The sequence below is a fragment of the Arachis ipaensis genome, chromosome B6, assembly GCF_059453495.1.
Source record: "Arachis ipaensis isolate K30076 ecotype BB chromosome B6, ASM5945349v1, whole genome shotgun sequence".
Taxonomy (NCBI): Eukaryota; Viridiplantae; Streptophyta; class Magnoliopsida; order Fabales; family Fabaceae; genus Arachis; species Arachis ipaensis.
In genome coordinates, this window is record NC_142441.1 from 63,034,019 (window position 1) to 63,054,185 (window position 20,167).

At 38.6% G+C, this 20,167-nt stretch overlaps 1 protein-coding gene, 2 non-coding genes and 16 pseudogenes across 3 annotated transcripts; 17 read left to right on the plus strand and 2 right to left on the minus strand.

The window, feature by feature from the left end:
• The first annotated feature begins 188 nt into the window (after positions 1-188).
• On the plus strand, positions 189-307 carry LOC148555984 (5S ribosomal RNA; annotated as a pseudogene).
• A 181-nt stretch (positions 308-488) lies between these two features.
• LOC148555985 (5S ribosomal RNA) lies at positions 489-607 on the plus strand (annotated as a pseudogene).
• Positions 608-789: 182 nt separating this feature from the next.
• On the plus strand, positions 790-908 carry LOC148555986 (5S ribosomal RNA; annotated as a pseudogene).
• A 178-nt stretch (positions 909-1,086) lies between these two features.
• Positions 1,087-1,205, plus strand: LOC148555987 (5S ribosomal RNA). The gene has a single exon (XR_015891464.1). It is a non-coding gene; the product is annotated as a 5S ribosomal RNA (ribosomal RNA).
• A 181-nt stretch (positions 1,206-1,386) lies between these two features.
• On the plus strand, positions 1,387-1,505 carry LOC148555988 (5S ribosomal RNA; annotated as a pseudogene).
• A 178-nt stretch (positions 1,506-1,683) lies between these two features.
• LOC148555989 (5S ribosomal RNA) lies at positions 1,684-1,802 on the plus strand. Its single transcript, XR_015891518.1, has one exon. It is a non-coding gene; the product is annotated as a 5S ribosomal RNA (ribosomal RNA).
• A 180-nt stretch (positions 1,803-1,982) lies between these two features.
• Positions 1,983-2,101, plus strand: LOC148555990 (5S ribosomal RNA; annotated as a pseudogene).
• A 179-nt stretch (positions 2,102-2,280) lies between these two features.
• On the plus strand, positions 2,281-2,399 carry LOC148555991 (5S ribosomal RNA; annotated as a pseudogene).
• Positions 2,400-2,576: 177 nt separating this feature from the next.
• Positions 2,577-2,695, plus strand: LOC148555992 (5S ribosomal RNA; annotated as a pseudogene).
• Positions 2,696-2,875: 180 nt separating this feature from the next.
• On the plus strand, positions 2,876-2,994 carry LOC148555993 (5S ribosomal RNA; annotated as a pseudogene).
• A 179-nt stretch (positions 2,995-3,173) lies between these two features.
• LOC148555994 (5S ribosomal RNA) lies at positions 3,174-3,292 on the plus strand (annotated as a pseudogene).
• A 182-nt stretch (positions 3,293-3,474) lies between these two features.
• LOC148555995 (5S ribosomal RNA) lies at positions 3,475-3,593 on the plus strand (annotated as a pseudogene).
• Positions 3,594-3,775: 182 nt separating this feature from the next.
• LOC148555996 (5S ribosomal RNA) lies at positions 3,776-3,894 on the plus strand (annotated as a pseudogene).
• Positions 3,895-4,075: 181 nt separating this feature from the next.
• On the plus strand, positions 4,076-4,194 carry LOC148555997 (5S ribosomal RNA; annotated as a pseudogene).
• A 178-nt stretch (positions 4,195-4,372) lies between these two features.
• On the plus strand, positions 4,373-4,491 carry LOC148555998 (5S ribosomal RNA; annotated as a pseudogene).
• A 178-nt stretch (positions 4,492-4,669) lies between these two features.
• Positions 4,670-4,788, plus strand: LOC148555999 (5S ribosomal RNA; annotated as a pseudogene).
• A 179-nt stretch (positions 4,789-4,967) lies between these two features.
• Positions 4,968-5,086, plus strand: LOC148556000 (5S ribosomal RNA; annotated as a pseudogene).
• Positions 5,087-9,350: 4,264 nt separating this feature from the next.
• Positions 9,351-16,774, minus strand: LOC148556001 (uncharacterized). The gene is made up of 7 exons (XM_088491584.1): positions 16,708-16,774; positions 11,942-12,798; positions 11,587-11,834; positions 10,791-11,507; positions 10,593-10,700; positions 10,116-10,505; positions 9,351-9,601 (listed from the first exon to the last, which is right to left on the minus strand). The coding sequence occupies exons 1-3, from the start codon at positions 16,713-16,715 to the stop codon at positions 11,734-11,736; spliced, it is 966 nt and encodes a 321-aa protein (XP_088347710.1). The 5' UTR covers positions 16,716-16,774; the 3' UTR covers positions 9,351-9,601; positions 10,116-10,505; positions 10,593-10,700; positions 10,791-11,507; positions 11,587-11,733.
• On the minus strand, positions 12,961-16,358 carry LOC148556002 (uncharacterized; annotated as a pseudogene).
• Positions 16,775-20,167: the final 3,393 nt, after the last annotated feature.

Sequence of the window (20,167 nt, forward strand, 5' to 3'; positions counted from 1 at the left end):
TTTCTTTTTTTTTTTTTTACGTCGTGCTTACCCTCATTTTTTAAATGACGCAATCTTGAATAGTTTAGCTAAAGTGAGCCTTAATGACCTGATTTTCACTAGGCTCCTACGGGCCCACAAGGTTTCACAGCTCGACTTACCCTACGTCGTGACACATGCTAATGATAATTGTGTGTGAATACTTTAAAAGCTACGATCATACCAGCACTAATTCCCAGGATCCCATCAGAACTCCGCAGTTAAGCGTACTTGGGCAAGAGTTGTACTAGGATGGGTGATCTCCTGGGAAGTCCTCGTGTTGCACCTCTTTTTTTTTAACGCCGTGCTTAACCTCGTTCTTTAAATGACGCTATCTCGAATAGTTTAGCTAAAGCGAGCCTTAGCGAACTGATTTTAGGCAAGCTCCCACGGGACCCGCAGGGTTTCGCAGCTCGACCGACCCTAAGTCGCGAAACATGCTTATGATAATTGTGTGCACATACTTTAATAGGTGCGATCATACCAGCACTAATGCACCGGATCCTATTAGAACTCCGAAGTTTAGCGTGCTTGGGCAAAAGTAGTACTAGGATGGGTGACCTCCTGAGAAGTCCTCGTGTTGCACCTCTTTTTTTTTTTACGTCGTGCTTACCCTCGTTCTTTAAACGACGCTATCTCTAATAGTTTAGCTAAAGCGAGCCTTAATGACCTGACTTTCAGCAGGCTCCTACGGAGCCCGCAGGGCTTCGTAGCTCGACTTACCCTATGTAGCGATACACGCTTATGATAATTGTGTGCACATACTTTAATAGGTGTGATCATACCAGCACTTATGCACTGCATCCCACCAGAACTCCGTAGTTAAGCGTGCTTGGGCGAGAGTGGTACAAGAATGGGTGACCTCATGAGAATTCCTCGTGTTGTACCTTTTTTTTTACGTCGTGCTTACCCTCGTTCTTTACACGACGCTATCTCGAATAGTTTAGCTATAGTGAGTCTTAATGAACTGATTTTCGGCAAGCTCCCACGGACCCTGCAGGGCTTCGCAGCTCGACTTACCCTACGTCGCGATACATGCTTATGATAATTGTGTGCACATACTTTAATAGGTGCGATCATACGAGCACTAATGCACCGGATCCCACCAGAACTCCGTAGTTAAGCGTGCTTGGGCGAGATTAGTACTAGGATGGGTGACCTCCTGGGAAGTCCTCGTGTTGCACCTCTTTTGTTTTTACGTCGTGCTTACCCTCATTCTTTTAACGACGATATCTCGAATAGTTTAGCTAAAGCTAGCCTTAATGACCTAACTATCGGCAGGGTCCTACGAGGACCGCAGGGCTTCGCAGCTCGACTTACCCTATGTAGCGATACATGCTTATGATAATTGCGTGTACATACTTTAATTGGCGTGATCATACCAGTAATAATGCACCGGATCCCACCAGAACTCCATAGTTAAACGTGCTTAGGCGAGAGTAGTACTAGGATGGGTTACCTCCAGGGAATTCCTCGTGTTGTGCCTTTTTTTTTACGTCGTGCTTACCCTCGTTCTTGAAACGACGCTATCTCGAATAGTTTAGCTAAAGCGAGCCTTAATGACCTGACTATCGGCAAGCTCCCATGGGTCCTGCAGGGCTTCGCAGCTCGATTTACCCTACGTTGCAATATATGCTTATGATAATTGTGTGCACAAACTTTAATAGGTGCGATCATACGAGCACTAATGCACCAGATCCCATTAGAACTCTGCAGTTAAGCGTGCTTGGGCGAGAGTAGTACTACGATGGATGACCTCCTGGGAAGTCCTCGTGTTGCACCTCTTTTTTTTTACGTCATGCTTACCCTTGTTCTTTAAACAACGCTATCTTGAATAGTTTAGCTAAAGCGAGCCTTAATGACCTGACTTTTCGCAGGCTCCTACGGGGCCCGCAGGGCTTCGCAGCTCGACTTACCCTATGTAGCGATACATGCTTATGATAATTGGCTACACATACTTTAATAGGTGTGATCATAACAGCACTAATACACCGGGTCCCACCAGAACTCTGTAGTTAAGCGTGCTTGGGCTAGAGTAGTACTAGGATGGGTGACCTCCTTGGAAGTTCTCGTGTTGTGCCTTTTTTTTTTACGTCGTACTTACCCTCGTTCTTTAAACGACGCTATCTCGAATAGTTTAGCTATACTGAGCCTTAATGAACTGATTTTTGGCAAGATCCCACGGGCCCTGCAGGGCTTCGCAGCTCGACTTGCCCTACGTCGCGATAGATGCTTATGATAATTGCGTGCACATATCTTAATAGGTGCGATCATACCAACACTAATGCACCGGATCCCACCAGAACTCCGTAGTTAAACGTGCTTAGGTGAGAGTAGTACTAGGATGGGTTACCTCCAGCGAAGTCCTTGTGTTGTACCTTTTTTTTACGTCGTGCTTACCCTCGTTCCTTAAACGATGCTATCTCGAATAGTTTAGCTAAAGCGACCCTTAACGACCTGACTTTCGGCAGGCTCCTACGGGGCCCACAAGGCTTCGCAGCTCGACTTACCCTATGTAACGATACACGCTTATGACAATTGCATGCGCATATTTTAATAGGTGCGATCATACCAGCACTAATGCACCGAATCCCATCAGAACTCTGCAGTGATGCGTGCTTGGCCGAGAGTAGTACTACGATGGGTGACCTCCTGGGAAGTCCTCGTGTTGCCCCCCTTTTTTTTTACGCCGTGCTTTCTCTCGTTCTTTCAACGATGCTATCTCGAATAGTTTAGCTAAAGCGACCCTTAATGACCTGACTTTCGGCAGGGTCCTACGAGGCCCGCAGGGCTTCGCAGCTCGACTTACCTTATGTAGCGATACATGCTTATGATAATTGTGTGCACATACATTAATTGGTGTGAGCATACCAGCATTAATGCACCAGATCCCACAAGAACTCCGTAGTTAAACGCGCTTAGGCGGGAGTAGTACTAGGATGGGTTACCTCCAGGGAAGTCCTCGTGTTGTACCTTTTTTTTTTACGTCGTACTTACCCTCGTTCTTTAAACGACGCTATCTCGAATAGTTTAGCCATAGTGAGCCTTAATGAACTGATTTTCGGCAAGCTCCCACGGGCCCTGCAGGGCTTCGCAGCTCGACTTACCCTATGTAGCGATACATGCTTATGATAATTGTGTGCACATACATTAATTAGTGTAATCATACTAGCACTAATGCATCGGATCCCATCAGAACTCTGGAGATAAGCGTGCGTGGGCGAGAGTGGTACTAGGATGGGTGACCTCCTGGGAAGTCCTCGTGTTACACCTTTTTTTTTCTTTACGTCGTGCTTTCCCTTGTTCTTTAAATGATGCTATCTCGAATCAGTTAACTAAAGTGAGCCTTAATGACCTGACTTTTGGCAGGCTCCTACGGGGCCCGCAGGGCTTCGCAGCTCGGCTTACCCTTTGTCGCGATACATGCTTATGATGATTGTGTGCACATACTTTAATAGGTGTGACCATACCAACACTAATGCACTGGATCCCACCAGAACTCCATAGTTAGGCGTCTTTGGGCGAGAGTAGTACTAGGATGGGTGACCTCCTCGAAAGTCCTCGTGTTGCACCACTTTTTTTTTTTACGTCGTGCTTACCCTCGTTCTTTAAACGATGCTATCTTGAATAGTTTAGCTAAAGCGAGCCTTAATGACCTGATTTTCGGGGGGCTCTAATGGGCCCCGCAGGGATTCGTAGCTCGACTTAACCTATGTAGGGACACATGCTTATGATAATTGTGTGCAAATACTTTAATAGGTGCGATCATACCAGCACTAATGCACTGGATCCCATTAGAAATCCGCGGTTAACCGTGTCTGGGCGAGAGTAGTACTAGGATGGGTGAACTCCTGGGAAGTCTTCCTGTTGCACCTCTTTTTTTTTTACGTCGTGCTTACCCTCGTTCTTTGAACGACGTTATCTAGAATAGTTTACCAAAAGCGAGATTTAATTACCTAATTTTCGGTAGGCTACCACGGGCCCCGCAAGGCTTCGCAGCTCGACTTACCCTATGTCGCGACACTAATTTATGATAATTGTGTGCGCATACTTTAATACGTGCGATCATACCAGCACTAATGCACTGGATCCCATGAGAACTCCGCAATTAAGCGTGCTTGGGCGAGGGTGGTACAAGGATAGGTGACCTCCTGGGAAGTCCTCGTGTTGTACCTTTTTTTTTACGTCGTGCTTACCCTCGTTCTTTAAATGATGCTATCTCTAATAGTTTAGCTATAGTGAGCCTTAATGAACTGATTTTCGCCAAGCTCCCACGGGCCCTGCAGGGCTTTGCAGCTCGACATACCCTACGTCGCGAGACATTCTTATGATAATTGTGTGCGCATACTTTAATAGATGCGATCATATCAGCACTAATGCACCGGATCCAATCAGAACTCCGCAGTTAAGCGTGCTTGGGCGAGAGTGGTACTAAGATTGGTGACCACCTAGGAAGTCCTCGTGTTGCACCTCTTTTTTTATGTCGTACTTACCCTCGTTCTTTAAACGATGCTATCTCGAATAGTTTACCTAAAGCGAGATTTAATGACCTGATTTTTGGCAGGCTCTTACGGGGCCCGCAGGGTTTTGCAGCTCGACTTACCCTATTTACCGATACATGCTTATGATAATTATGTGCATATACTTTAATAGGTGTGATCATACCAGCACTAACGTACCAGATCCCACCAGAACTCCATAGTTAAGCGTGCTTGGGCTAGAGTAGTACTGGGATGGGTGACCTCCTGGGAAATCCTCCTGTTGTACCTTTTTTTTTTACATCGTGCTTACCCCCATTCTTTAAACGACGCTATCTCTAATAGTTTAGCTATAGCGATCCTTAATGAACTGATTTTCGGCAAGCTCCCACGGGCCCTGCACGGCTTCGCCGCTCGACTTACCCTACGTCGCGATACATGCTTATGATAATTGTGTGCACATACTTTAATAGCTGTGATCATACCAGCACTTATGCCCCGGATTCCACCAGAACTCCGTAGTTAAGCGTGCTTGGACTAGAGTAGTACTAGGATGGGTGATCCCCTAGGAAGTCTTCGTGTTGTACCTTTTTTTTTACGTCGTGCGTACCCTCGTTCTTTAAACGATGCTATCTCTAATAGTTTAGCTATTGTGAGCCTTAATGAACTGATTTTCGCCAAGCTCCCACTGGCCCTGCAGGGCTTTGCAGCTCGACTTACCCTACGTCGCGAGACATTCTTATGATAATTGTGTGCCCATACTTTAATAGATGCGATCATACCAGCACTAATGCACAGGATCCAATCATAACGCCGCAGTTAAGCGTGCTTGGACGAGAGTGGTACTAAGATTGGTGACCTCCTAGGAAGTCCTCGTGTTTGGTATGCGAGATTGTTACACTGAGGTCGTAAAATTTGTTGTTCGTTCTCTCCCTGGCATGGCGCCAATAACTGGTGCACAATACCATGGTCCAAACATAACTTCACAACTTCGCACAACTAACCAGCAAGTGCACTGGGTCGTCCAAGTAATAAAACCTTACGTGAGTAAGGGTCGATCCCACAGAGATTGTTGGTATGAAGCAAGCTATGGTCATCTTGTAAATCTCAGTCAGGCGGATATCAAATGGTTATGGAGTTTTCGAATAGTAATAATAAATAAATAGAAAATAAAGATAGAAATACTTATGTAATTCATTGGTGAGAATTTCAGATAAGTATATAGAGATGCTTTCGTTCCTCTGAACCTCTGCTTTTCTGCTGTCTTCATCCAATCTTTCCTACTCCTTTCCATGGCAAACTTTATGTAAGGGCATCACCGTCGTCAATGGCTACATCTCATCCTCTCTGTGAAAATGGTTCGATGCGCTGTCACTGCATGGCTAATCATCTGGAGGCATCACCGTTGTCAATGGCTACATCCCATCCTCTCTGTGAAAATGGTCCGATGTGCTATCACTGCATGGCTAATCATCTGGAGGTTCTCGATCATACTGGAATAGGATTTACTATCCTTTTGCGTCTGTCACTACGCCCAGCACTCGCGAGTTTGAAGTTCGTCACAGTCATTCAATCCCTGAATCCTACTCGGAATACCACAGACAAGGTTTAGACTTTCCGGATTCTCATGAATGCCGCCATCAATCTAGCTTATACCACGAAGATTCTAATTAAGAGATCCAAGAGATAATCATCCAATCTAAGGTGGAACGGAAGTGGTTGTCAGGCACGCGTTGGTTTGGGAATGATGATGATTGTCACGTTCATCACATTCATATTAAATTGCGAATGAATATCTTAGAAGCGGAATAAGTTGAATTGAATAGAGAAACTGTAGTACTTTGCATTAATTCGTGAGGAACAGCAGAGCTCCACACCTTAATCTATGGTGTGTAGAAACTCTACCGTTGAAAATACATAAGTGATAAGGTCCAGGCATGGCCGAATGGCCAGCCCCAAACGTGATCAATATAATCCAAAGTTGAACTAAAAATCATAAGATGTCTAATACAATAGTAAAAAGTCTTATTTATACTAAACTAGTTACTAGGGTTTACAGAAGTAAGTAAATGATGTAGAAATCCACTTCTGGGGCCCACTTGGTGTGTGCTTGGGCTGAGCTTGAAGTTTACACGTGGATAGGTCATTCTTGGAGTTGAACGCCAGTTTGTAACGTGTTTCTGGCGTTCAACTCTGGTTTGTGACGTGTTTCTGGCGTTTAACTCTAGATTGCAGCGTAGAACTAGCGTTCAATGCCCTTTTGCGTCATCTAAACTCAGGCAAAGTATGGACTATTATATATTGCTGGAAAGCCCTAGATGTCTAATTTCTAACGCCATTGAGAGCGTGCCATTTGGAGTTTTGTAGCTCCAGAAAATCCACTTTGAGTGCAGGGAGGTCAGAATCCAACAGCATCAGCAGTCCTTCTTCTACCTCTGAATCTGATTTTTGCTCAAGTTCCTCAATTTCAGCCAGAAAATACCTGAAATCACAGAAAAACACACAAACTCATAGTAAAGTCCAGAAATGTGAATTTAACATAAAAACTAATGAAAACATCCCTTAAAATAACTAGATCCTACTAAAAACATACTAAAAACAATGCCAAAAAGCGTATAAATTATCCGCTCATCACAATACCAAACTTAAATTGTTGCTTGTCCCCAAGCAACTGAAAATCAAATAGGATAAAAAGAAGAGAATATACTATAAATTCCAAAATATCAATGAAACATAGCTCCAATCAGATGAGCGAGACTTGTAGCTTTTGCCTCTTGAATAGTTTTGGCATCTCACTTTATCCATTGAGGTTCAGAATAATTGGCATCTATAGGAACTCAGAGTTCAGATAGTGTTATTGATTCTCCTAGTTCAGTATGTTGATTCTTGAACACAGCTACTTTATGAGTCTTGGCCGTGGCCCTAAGCACTTTGTTTTCTAGTATTACCTCCGGATACATAAATGCCACAGACACATAATTGGGTGAACCTTTTCAGATTGTGACTCAGCTTTGCTAAAGTCCCAAATTAGAGGTGTCCAGGGTTCTTAAGCACACTCTTCTTTTGCTTTGGACCTTGACTTTAACCGCTCAGTCTCAAGTTTTCACTTGACACCTTCACGCCATAAGCACATGGTTAGGGACAGCTTGGTTTAGCCGCTTAGGCCAGGATTTTATTCCTTTAGGCCCTCCTATCCACTGATGCTCAAAGCCTTGGGATCCTTTTTATTTACCCTTGCCTTTTGGTTTTAAGGGTTATTGGCTTTTTCCTCTTGCCTTTTGGTTTTAAGAGCTTTTGGCTTTTTTTGCTTGCTTTTTCTCTTTTTTATTTTTTTTTTGCCATTTTTTTCTTTCTTTTTTTTTCTGCAAGCTTTGTATTCACTGCTTTTTCTTGCTTCAAGAATCATTTTTATTATTTTTCAGATTATCAAATAACATCTCTCCTGTTCATCATTCTTTCAAGAGCCAACATATTTAACATTCTAAAACACCAACTTCAAAAGACATATGCACTGTTCAAGCATTCATTCAGAAAACAAAAAGTATTGTCTCCACATCAAAATAATTAAACTAAGTTCAAGGATAAATTCAAAACTCATGTACTTCTTGTTCTTTTGTAATTAAAACATTTTTCCATTTAAGAGAGGTGATGGATTCATATTCACTACTTTAAGGCATAGACACTTAGACACTAATGATCATGTAATAAAGACACAAACATAGATAAACATTTAACATAAGAAAATGAAAAACAGAAAATTTAAGAACAAGGAATGAGTCCACCTTAGTGATGGTGGTGTTTTCTCCTTGAAGAACCAATGATGTCCTTGAGCTCTTCTATGTCTCTTCCTTGTCTTTGTTGCTCCTCCCTCATTGCTCTTTGATCTTCTCTAATTTCATGAAGGATGATGGAGTGCTCTTGATGTTCCACCCTTAGTTGCTCCCAATAATTGTGTGGAGGAAAATGTATCCCCTGAGATATCTCAGGGATCTCTTGATTTGCAGTCAAATGTTCTACCACTGAGCTATAGACCCTTGATGGAAGCTTTTGTCTTCTCTTTTCTCTTTCTAGAGGTTTTTCTGGCCTTAGGTGCCATCAATGGTTATGGAAAAACAAAAAAGCTATGCTTTTACCACACCAAACTTAGAATATTGCTCGCCCTCGAGCAAAAGAAGAAAGAATAGTAAAAGAAGAAGAAGATATGGAGGTGAGTTGATGGTTTGAATTTGAGTAGGTGGGTGTAGGTGGTTTGTATGATGGTTTTAGGGGAGTAATGGATGTGAGTGGTGAAGGGTTCTTGGGAATGGGTGATATAGGATTATGAGGACACTACAAGAAAAACACCCATTCAAGTACACTTGAAAAGTGTAGCCAAAACCAAAAAAAAAATGATGCCTTAGGAAAAGGCTACGCTTTTCTGTAGCAAAGGCTACGCTTCTCGCCTTTGAGAATAGGGTACGCTTTTTAAGTGATGCTGTTCATGACCTAAGGCTACGCTTTTCAGCACTAATGGTTACCATAATACTAAAGAATAGGCTACACTTTTCAGAGCTACTGCATCACTTTATAAAAGTAGCAAATAGTATACCTATAGCTACTCTATATAAGTGTAGCCTTTTGTCCCTCATTTTTTTTTAAAATTTCTGTTTATATATATATATATATATAAACAGAAATTTCTAACAATTTTTTTATCTAAACTCTAATATTTGAGAATATAATTATATATATAATCCTGTATTGTTAATTAAATTAGTTAATTATTATAAAATAAAAATGTATACATATATAATAATACCTTACAATAATCTTTAAACAATAAAAATTATACTGAAACAAAATATAAGTATACAATGAACCAAAAATATTGGAATGATCATAATTTTGAGCATTCATACATCTCAAACTAAAATAAGTATACTCATATAATGCACTTAGAGTTTACTACTAATAAACTAAGAAAAATCAAAATATTATATCATATAAATGTATCTTAGCTTCTAATAAAAGACATCATCATCAACCATACATCTTTCAGTTTCCACCTTTGTCAATAAACCATCATGATAAGCATCTCAATCTTCATTCACATCTTCAGAATTATCCTGCATAATTATATAGAAAAATAATTATAATTTGAAAAAGTACAAGAAGAAAAAAGTAGTTAACAGATTAATAACACATACAATATCCGAAAGGCATAAGATAATTGAAACTACTCTAATTTTCATATCACCAAAGTCTTTTGCTTTAAAATAACAATCACATTCAGGGGGATACTATAAATCACCATAAAGGACAACTAAAAAATGGACTAACACAACTTCATACTAAATGGGAACTAAAATCAGAAAAATCAGAAAACCAAAACCAGAAAAATCAGAAAAACCAGAAAAATTACAGCTTTCACCCTGATAACAATAATATTAAAATTACATAATGAAAAAACAAAACCAAAAAAACCAAATCACAGCTTCCATCTTCTTCAATTTCAGTTCAAATTAAAAAAATATGGCATCCTCCTAAGTTCTAACAAATAAAAATTTTAAACTCAAAATCCTAATTAACAATTAACAATATGTAAACAAATATTAGGGAATAAGAAAAAACTGGTCATACCATATTTATGTTTGGAATATGTGTTGATCCATGAGCGCTATTTGCATCAATTGGAGAGTGTTGAGCATCTTGTAACAAGGCTTCAATTTCTTCCGGCCTCATTCCAGGTTCAGATCGCTGAACTAGTAACTTAATCATGTTTCGCAATCCATGAAGGTCAGCCTCTTGGTGCTGCTGTTTGGCCTTCATGTCTCCAAGTTCAGCCTTCAAAGATGTGACTTCCTCCTGGTGTTGTTGCTTGAGTTCAGAAATTTCTGCATGCTTTTTTAAGTCACGTCGTGTAATAGATCTTCCATAGCACCTAACCCGACCTGGTTGTTCTTTTCCAAATAAAGACTCAAAAGCTTCCTCATCTGTTTCACCAGCAGCTTGCCGATTTTGGAATTCATCCTAATTAAAAGAAACATTTGACATAGAATTAGTTACCGTATCCTAAATTTGATTTATAATCATTAGTAATTCAATGAATTCTCATACAATTGCATCTTGTGTTTCCTGATCAACTTCCTTCCTTTTCCGACTTGTTCGAGTAGCAAGGAACATTTCAAACCTTTTTGGTTCCTCATTTGTTTCCTTTGTCGCGCGCTATAAAATAAAGCCTTAAATAAGTAAGTCTATAACAACATAACTAAAATTAACTAAACAAATCCCAGCACAAATATGAAATAAGTATACCAGAGCCACTCGTACTCTTCCGAAATTGATTGGCCCCATGCGATGTGGAAACTTTTGCTGTTCTTTATGTTTCTTATTTTTTTCACTTATTGACTATAATTGAATAAAAGGTTAGCATATAGAAACAGAGAACAATATAATTAAATTTTGCTTCGGCAAACAAAATTACAGCAACCAGAATAGTAGCAGGTATAATTGCACAGAATAGAATTGCAGAAAACAAAATTGCACAAAACAGAACTATAGAAAATAGAATTGCAGCAACTTAAATTACAGCAAACAAAGTAGCCAAAAATAGAAATGTAAATACAGAAATTCAGAAGTTCAGAATTGAACTGGCAGCAATATATCCTAAAAAAATTCAATTCAGTTCAAGAACCTACATCAGAATGGATATGTGTTTGTACAGCATGAGAGAGGACAGATTCCAACATTATCAATTGAAATTTCATTATTTTGCTTATGTCTTAACAAACAATAATATATTTGCAATTAAAGTACCAACTATTTTACCTGGATTGTAGGATGACTCCAATAATAGATCAATTTTATGAATTGACTTTCTGGAACTTGTGTCGGTCGATTTTTCACCATATCTTCGATGGTATCAAAGGGAACAAAGTGCTTCTGCTTAATCTTTCCCTTGAACCGCTTCCAAGCATCCCGAATTGCTTGGATCACCCACTTTTCTCCACTGTCTGGGAGGATAAACTTGGTCTGCATGATATCAACAGTGTTATACGCACCTTGCTATATTTAAAATAATCAACATTTAATAATAATAGAAGAGTCTTACATTAACATATTTCCACATGAATTTCTTAGCTTTAGGAGTTACAACATGCCAGCTAGTGTACAAAAGACTCACAAATCTTTTATTTCTCCCAATTGTTCCTACGAAACTAGTTAAATTAGACACACTTTGATTGGTTGGTCCTACTGGCTATCCAATATCAAAAATAACTTCTTCCCGCTGTTCCATAGTTCTTGCATAAATCTCTTTGCAAGTTGTTTTTCCCCGAGTTTTCTTCTTCTTTGGCTCTCCTAGTTTCATGCAGTAGGGGGGAAATTAGGGAGTAATTATGATGCCAATTGAAAAATTAAGCATTATGATTTACAAAAAAATATAAAAAATGATAGAAATAAATTACCTTCGTCATCATCAATGTCCTCCATCACATGTGAATAATAATTTTCATCATATGGAAAGCTATCTCCCACATCATCACTTAGTTCAGAGCTTAGTCCGTCAATTTCTACATCTATCCCATTTTCTTTTAAAAATTCATCAATAGTTGTAGCCTTTACCCTTTGCTTGCTCTTTTCCTTTCTTGATCCATCTTGCTCCGACATTAAATCTTCAGCTTGTGGGGTAGTGTTTGAACTCAGCAAAGTAGTGTCATGTTGCCTTTTTTGAGTTCTACCATGTGTGACTTGAATAATCTGCTGCTGCCTTTGGTTGATTGTGGGCTGAGTAGAATTTGCACAACTCCGATCTTGGCTTACAGTTGTTGGCATGCTATTATTCATATTACGAATTGCATCGAGCTTCCTTTTAAGTTCATCTGCACCCACCTTTGTAAGCTTAGAATTGTTCAAGCCTTGTGTTAACGGTTCATGTTGTACTTCATGCTTCTTTTTCTCAGCCATAGCCACAGTCAAGTGATTCTTTCTTTTTTTATTTTCTGGCTGTTGCGCAGGAATGCTTGGCTGTACTTCCAGGGTTTCAGGCGTGAAATTCATCCTTTTGTTGATTGTGCTGAGTGTGCTTTGTAAATGAGTAAAATCCAGCTTCTTTGACGTACACTTCTTCACTCCTTTGGTTGCACTCAACTCTTTTTGACTTTTGACTACATCCAACCTTGGCATAGTTTCCTCCTTGTCATTACGTGCTGCACCTTGCATCACATATTGCTTGCGTTCATTTACAATCCTTTGTCTCTTGGCCTCAAATTGTCGAAGCAGATTCTTACTTGATGTTGCTTTAAGATCAATAAATTCTTTATTCCTACACAAATAAATTAGTTAACTCGAGTTAATATAAGCAATAAAGTGACATATCCTATAAGAAACACTAACAAAATGAGAAATTAAAACAACAATATGACTTACAAATAAAAAGGTGAAGAAAACTTAGTTATACATATGTACATATTAAGCAATAAATTGCTTAGGCTGACCCATCAGAATCAGAATCTCCAATGAAATCTGCCTCATATTCTTGGGCAGAAGTCACTTGGGGAACCGTTTCAATAACTGTAGGTCGTAGATCATTCCTCTCCAGAATAAGTTCACCATCATCAGCTGGTATGGCAGGACTTGTTATATGCTCGTGTTGTTCACTATAGAAGGTTTGACTGGCCTCAGACTCAGATTCGTCATTTGTTTTAAATAAGTCTCTTGGGATAGTTTTCATAATATAATGTTTGTTATGTTCATATGGATCTTGCACATAAAAACACTGATGTGCTTGAGATGCTAGTATGAAAGGTTCATTCTGGTAGCATTTCTTATTGAAGTGAACAAATGTAAGACCATATTTGTCTCTCCCAGCATCATACCACTCACACCGAAACAATACAACCTTAAAACGCCCAAAATAATCTAACTCTACTATCTCAAATAACCTGCCATAATAAGCTACAGTGTCTTGAATTGGACTTTTATCTTTAGCACTTGCAAAGCTTGAAGTTAAAGCAGTTAATGTGACACCACTATTTTGTGTTTTTCTCCTTGCCTCACACTCCACAGTGTGAAACCTATATCCATTAGTTATATATCCAGAAAATCTTCTTGCAATAGAGCTTGGACCTCGAGATAATTCTTTTAGCCAAACAGGCACATCTGGATCTCTCGCCCGAGTTTCAAACCACTGCGAGAAGGTTCTACTGTGAACTTTTGCTTTTCTCCATTTTGTTCCCCGCTGATTGTTAACCTCATCCTCATGCTCTCTGTAGTTAATAATAGTTATGTTTGATCGGAAAAAATCTAAATGCACTTGATTTAGTGAATAAACATAAGTTATATTAAGTTACCTAACATAATCTGCGACTTCTTCACAATTGTATAATACATATACATGGGCTTGAGCACTTGATATGTCATCGAGATTAATTGGTTCTCCATTTCCCACGCCTAACGAACGACCTTTGTTAGAAAACAACTTTGAAGGAAAAACTTCGTCGTCATTAGGATCATCATCATTCCGAGGTCGCTTATTAAGTCTTGTTCGCACACCTCCATGCAAGTATCTTGAGCAGAAAGTTAAGCACTCTTCAGCCAGATATGCCTCTGCAATAGAACCTTCGGGGCGACTTTTGTTGCGTACATACGACTTTAATGTACACATGTACCTTTCTGGAGGATACATCCAACGAAACTGCACCGGACCACCCAATCTCACCTCATTTGCTAAATGAATAGGAAGATGAACCATTATATCAAAAAAACTAGGGGGAAAGATCCTCTCAAGGTGGCATAATGTTTCCACAATCTCTAACTCTAGTCGATCTATCTCTTCCAGTGTTATTAACTTTTTGCATATGCGATGAAAAAAGGAACTTAGTCGAATCAACGGAATGGCCACGTGATCAGGAAGGATGCTTTTAATCAGTATTGGTAGTAAGTAGTGTAGCAAAAAATGAGCATCGTGGGTCTTATACCCAGAAATTTTTCTTTCTTCTAGATGTACACACCGTGATATATTCGAAGCACTACCATCAGGTAGCTTTGTTGTCTTCAAAACACCACAAAAAATTGACTTCTCTGCAGCAGTCATAGAAAAGCATGCCTTTGCCAACTTTGTTCTCTTGCCATTATTCACCTCCTTTGGTTGAAGATTTTTCCAGATCCCCAAACTTCGAGCATTCAGATGATCCTTTGTCTTGCCTGGGATATCCAAAAGAGTTCCAATTATACTGTCAAGTATGTTCTTCTCTATGTGCATGACATCTAAGTTGTGACGCAGCAGGTTCTTGTGCCAGTAAGGCAATTCAAAGAAAATTGATCTTTTTATCCAATTCCATGGGAAACTATTTGATGTACTTTGCTTCTTCCCGAAAACATTCTCAACATTTTGTAGCATCTCAAAAATTTCCGTTCCTTCTATAACAGGTGGAGGGGGTCTTAATTCTTGCTTCCCATTAAAAGACCTTGTATTGGTTCTCCATGGATGATCCATGGGTAAAAAGACACGATGGTCCATATAAACTGTCTTCCGACTATGTTTTAGTTGTAGAGAAGATGTATTTTTGTTGCAACAAGGGTAAGCCAATTTTCCCTTTGTACTCCACCCAGACAACATAGCATACACAGGAAAATCATTAATTGTCCACAAAAGAGCTGCCCGCATTTGAAAGGTCTCATTCTTTGATGCATCATAAGTTTCCACCCCTATTTCCCAAAACAACTTCAAGTCTTCCATCAATGGTTGTAGATACACGTCAATATCTTTGCCAGGTGATTGTGGCCCAGGAATAAGCAAAGAAAGCATACAATATTCAGGTTTCATGCACATCCACGGAGGCAAGTTGTATACCATCAGCATTACGGGCCACGTGCTCCATGAAATATTCATGCTACGAAATGGGTTGAACCCATCACTTGACAAGCCTAGTCTAATATTGCGTGATTCTTTTGCAAAATCTTCATTCATTTCATCAAAGTTCTTCCATGCCAGTCCATCAGCAGGATGCTTTAACGTCCCATCTTTAACGCGCTCCTCATCATGCCACCTCAGACTAGCTGCCGTTTTTGAGCACATAAATAATCGCTGAAGTCTTGGAATTATAGGAAAGTATCTCAGAGTCTTTGCAGGAATAGGACGACCTTTATTGTGAGGTTAGTTCTCGCTATTATCACTAGAATTTTCAGTATATCGAGATGTACCACATACACGACATTGTGTTTCATCCTTTAGTTCTTTCCTATACAGGAGGCAATCATTAGGACAAGCATCAATTTTTTTATAATCCAGACCTAAATCTCTTATCATAGCCTTCGTCTTATGGAAAGATGGAGGTATGTTAATTTTAGGCATTGCCTCTTTCAATAGCTCAAGAAGGGAAGTGAAGGAGGCATTGCTCCAACCGTGAAAACACTTTAACAAGTACAGGCGGATGGTAAAAGAAAATGTTGAAAATTTCTTGAAGGCGGGTATAACTCTTGACTTGCCCCATCTATTAAATTATAAAACTTTTTAGCCTCTTCATTTGGACCTACAGTAACACCCTCAGCATGATCTCCAAATGCATCATTAAGCAGTCCTTCGATGTCATCGCGTGCACCTTCATCATCCGTGTCATCATCAACCACCATCGGGATTGTCCATTCCCCGTGATTAATCCATGTTCTATATCCCTTAACAAATCCGTCGGCTACTAAATGGTCAAATACCACATCTCTTCTATACCACTCAATGTTACAACACCTCTTACAAGGACATTGAATTTGTTATCCGTCCGGCTCTCCCTCAGAGTATGCAAACTCTAAGAAACTAATAACACCATTGATATACTCTTCGCTATACCTCGGTAGATCCATCCAATCCTTCGGCATATCACAAAACCTAATCAATAATTATTAAATTTTTTTGGAGAAAAAATTATAAGGGGTCGCAAAGTGAAGATAACAAGAGTAGAGGAGGAAGGGTGTTATGAAATATAAGGGGCATGGGCTATGAGACGGACTTCATAGCCTTGTAGTTAGGTTAGGAAATAGTTCCTAATCTTTAGAAGTAATTCTCTAAATATTTTACTAGAAACTCGCTGAAGCAAAACAAATTAAGGAAAACAAAGAATTTATAGTACATAAATAATAAGTTAAATTGCAACTTCATAACTAATAAAGCAATCAAAGTGGAGCTACACATGAATTAATAGCATAATAATAAAGTGAAAAAAAAAAGTATGCATTGTACCTTGCCATGACACGATCAATGTTTTGACAAAATCCACTTGGGAGCTTTAACCAAAAACTTCAATCTATTTGTTACCAAGTAAAATTCTAAGAGATTAGACTATGATATTATTTACTCTTGATTTATTTTCATAAATTCTAAACTGATATAATTAAAATGTAAGGGGAAAAAAATAAAAAAACTCAATTCAGGTCGGTAACTTATTTGGAAAATAAAAGCAATCTGATAACAGCCCAAAATTCAAATCCAAAGCATGAGTAACTGAGTAACTAAAAATAAAAAGAAGCAATATTGCTTCTCAAAACTCAATTCAGGTCAGTAGAAGTGAGACGATTTAATGGTAAGTCATGAGCTAATCAAAATATTATCCTGGTAACTAGTAAGCCATGAACTTGGCAGCCATTCATGCAAACCACATGGGTCATCCATGCAGCAGCAGACAATGAAATACATTTAGAGAATAGTGAAAAGAATCAGGATGCTTTAACGTAAATCTTTTCACATGGACCAGTTTGACTATTAAACAACTTATAATTAAGAATAAAAATATTATCATAAATCTCAATAAGTCACGGATTTGAAGTTGTTGCGGAGCAGATCCTGTGATATAATATAACCTTGGAAGTTTTAACTTTAAAAAATAAAAGTAAAGTTATGAAAATAGATGGAGGTGGGCAGAGTGAGACAGTGAGTGATGTGAATTATTATCAAGTGATAGAGTATGATAATAACGTGAAGACTGATATATTAACACATTATTACCATTACCTTAATAAATGCTACCAAAATTTTGCCTCCATGTGTTGCTCTGCTCTGTTACTACTTACTACTATTATGTTTTCTAATCAAAGTTATTCTCAAAAGTAATAAACAAACAAAACTACCACTTAAAAGGGACCAAAATTCATGAGATTTCTCTGAGGCGGCTTTTTTATTATTGATCTGTGCCACTGATGCCCTCAAAACAAGGCAAGTTAGTACTTATCCCTAACAATATCAATATCTGTGATTTCAGTTTAGATTTCACTGCTCACTGCTACGCTTCAAATTTCTTATTAAAGAGTATATTCAGTTTGCTTGGAATATTGAACAATCTCAATCAAACTAAAAACTATTTTCTTATCTTATCTATATAGTAAGTTGATGTTATGATACTGAGAAGACAACCAATTGCAGAGGAAATAAGTGGGTGCTTTATCTGTGAGGGTCCACCTTCAGGGATAAGAGCCCATAGTTCTCATTAGCTCCCCTAATCATTCTATATTCTCACTTCTTGTCTCCCTCCTCTCTATTTATAATTTTTAGATCATTTTTAAGTTAACAAATTAGCTACAACATTTAACTTCTCTTTGAATAAGATTAAATTGAACTTCTCAATTAAGACACAATAATTTTCTAATTTTCAAGTAAATTACTATCAACACAAGACAGTTGTTAGGAATCAAATTAAAGCAACAAGAAAGTATTCATAGAATCAATTTTAATATCAACTATCTTATAACCACACTTCTAAACAAAAACCATTTTTTTAAGAAAAAAATTCAGAACGCAAAATATTCCAAATAAAGAGAGAGCTAAAACAATATTTTTTTCAAGAGCAATCGTCAGACTTAATTACACAACAAAAACCGACGAAATTGTTATATAAAAAAAAAAAACTGCCGTCACAATTATTTATCTTTACTATACTCACTATTATTGAGAGAAGAGACAAGTTAACATCAACATTTTACGCCTGTAAAAACTTATTTGAGATCCTAAAATGATGCAACTCTTGAACAACTCAATAAAAAAGATGAATTCATCTTTTACAAGAAACTCAACATAATAGTATAGAATCAATAGAAAAAATGTCGTTGTCCAACCAAAACCCCAGAAAACACTACAAATCAATTAAATTACGAAACTCAAATTTTATTTTTATGACAATAGATCTCTAAAAAATCACAGTTTCCTTTTAATTAGTTAAAAGTTTGCATGTCTTTTAGAACTAGATATGCCTTTTAAGTGCCATTACGGCTCTAACTTCAAACTTCCCAAAAAGCTAACACAGCTAACTCCACTACTTTGACATATCAAAATCTATTATATATAAAATCTATTTCCGAATTTTGACACTGCTCTACACACAGGATTTTAATTATTCAAGTTTTAAAAAGTGCAAATTGATTTGAATTGGAGAAATCAGAGGGAAAAAATAAAAAGGAAATGCTGGAATGTAATTGAGCTTGTGTATTCCTAATAGAACAAGTAATTGTGGATGGAAAGGGAAGCTTCTTCATCAATCATCATATACAACAAAGCTTTTCACTCAAAATCCATTCATAATAGACAATAATAACTGAACCAAGAGGTTTAGGTTCCCGTCCTTGCCACGAAGACCGGGGCCAACAGCGATAACTTTTCCAGAGTTCAACTAAAGCAAGTCACCAAGTCATCAAATGCACTTCAATCAAGCAAGAGTTCCACACAAATTGGACGTATTTAATAATAAGAAAACCCGTGTTAAGAACATAACACTAATACTGATTGCACAAAAAAAATTTGAACCAGGGAAGCAATTTTTCCCTCAATGGCAATCGCCAAGTCATGAAATGTACTTCGATCAAGAAGCAATGAACACAAAATATACTAAGAAATCGTGTGTTAAAAATACGAAACACTAACACTGATTGCGCAGGAAACTTTTGAACTAGGAAAACATTTTTGTTTCATCAATGTGGAGCAGAATTCTATAAGAGTAGAGAACGATAAGCAACAAGCGAAAGACAATTATGAGAATCAAACCCAGAATTAAGACATATAATCAACTTTCACAAGTGTATTTCACAGTTTGGGAACTCTTTCATGGATTACTACTAATTTATAGCATTTGACCACAAATTGATCCTACAATCATTCGTTCTTCATCAAATTGGGGTGCAAAAATGTTTGCTATTTTTCTTTAGCCTATACAGTACCTGCGTAAACGGAATGAAACCCCAATCCCAAATTCACGAGTTCGATATCCTGCGCCGCAACAATCCCAAATTCACGAGTTCTGCTGCGCCGCAGCAATAACGGAATGAAACCAGCAAATTCTGAGTTCTCCTGCGCCGCAAGATTAGCATGCATGTTCATCAATTCACGAATTCAAAGGAAAATGTACCAAACCCCCAAATTGCAACCCAAAAATCAGAACCCTACCCTCTCAGATTTTAGAAACCAAATGAAGGTGATACATACCTTTCTTCACGACGGTGAGCGAATAAAGAGAAGCTTTTAGTCGAGCGCACAGTCGATCTTCCTGATGTCAGCGCGCAGCGACGAGAACCGGTGATGAAAACGAGTGGCGGCGTGGTGAGAGGTGAGTGATGAAGATGAGTGAGTGGTGGAGATGTTGACGCCGTGAGCGGTGACGCCGTGAGCGGTGACGCCGTGAGGGTTGACGCCGTCAGTGGTCTTCTCTAATTTGGGGGCG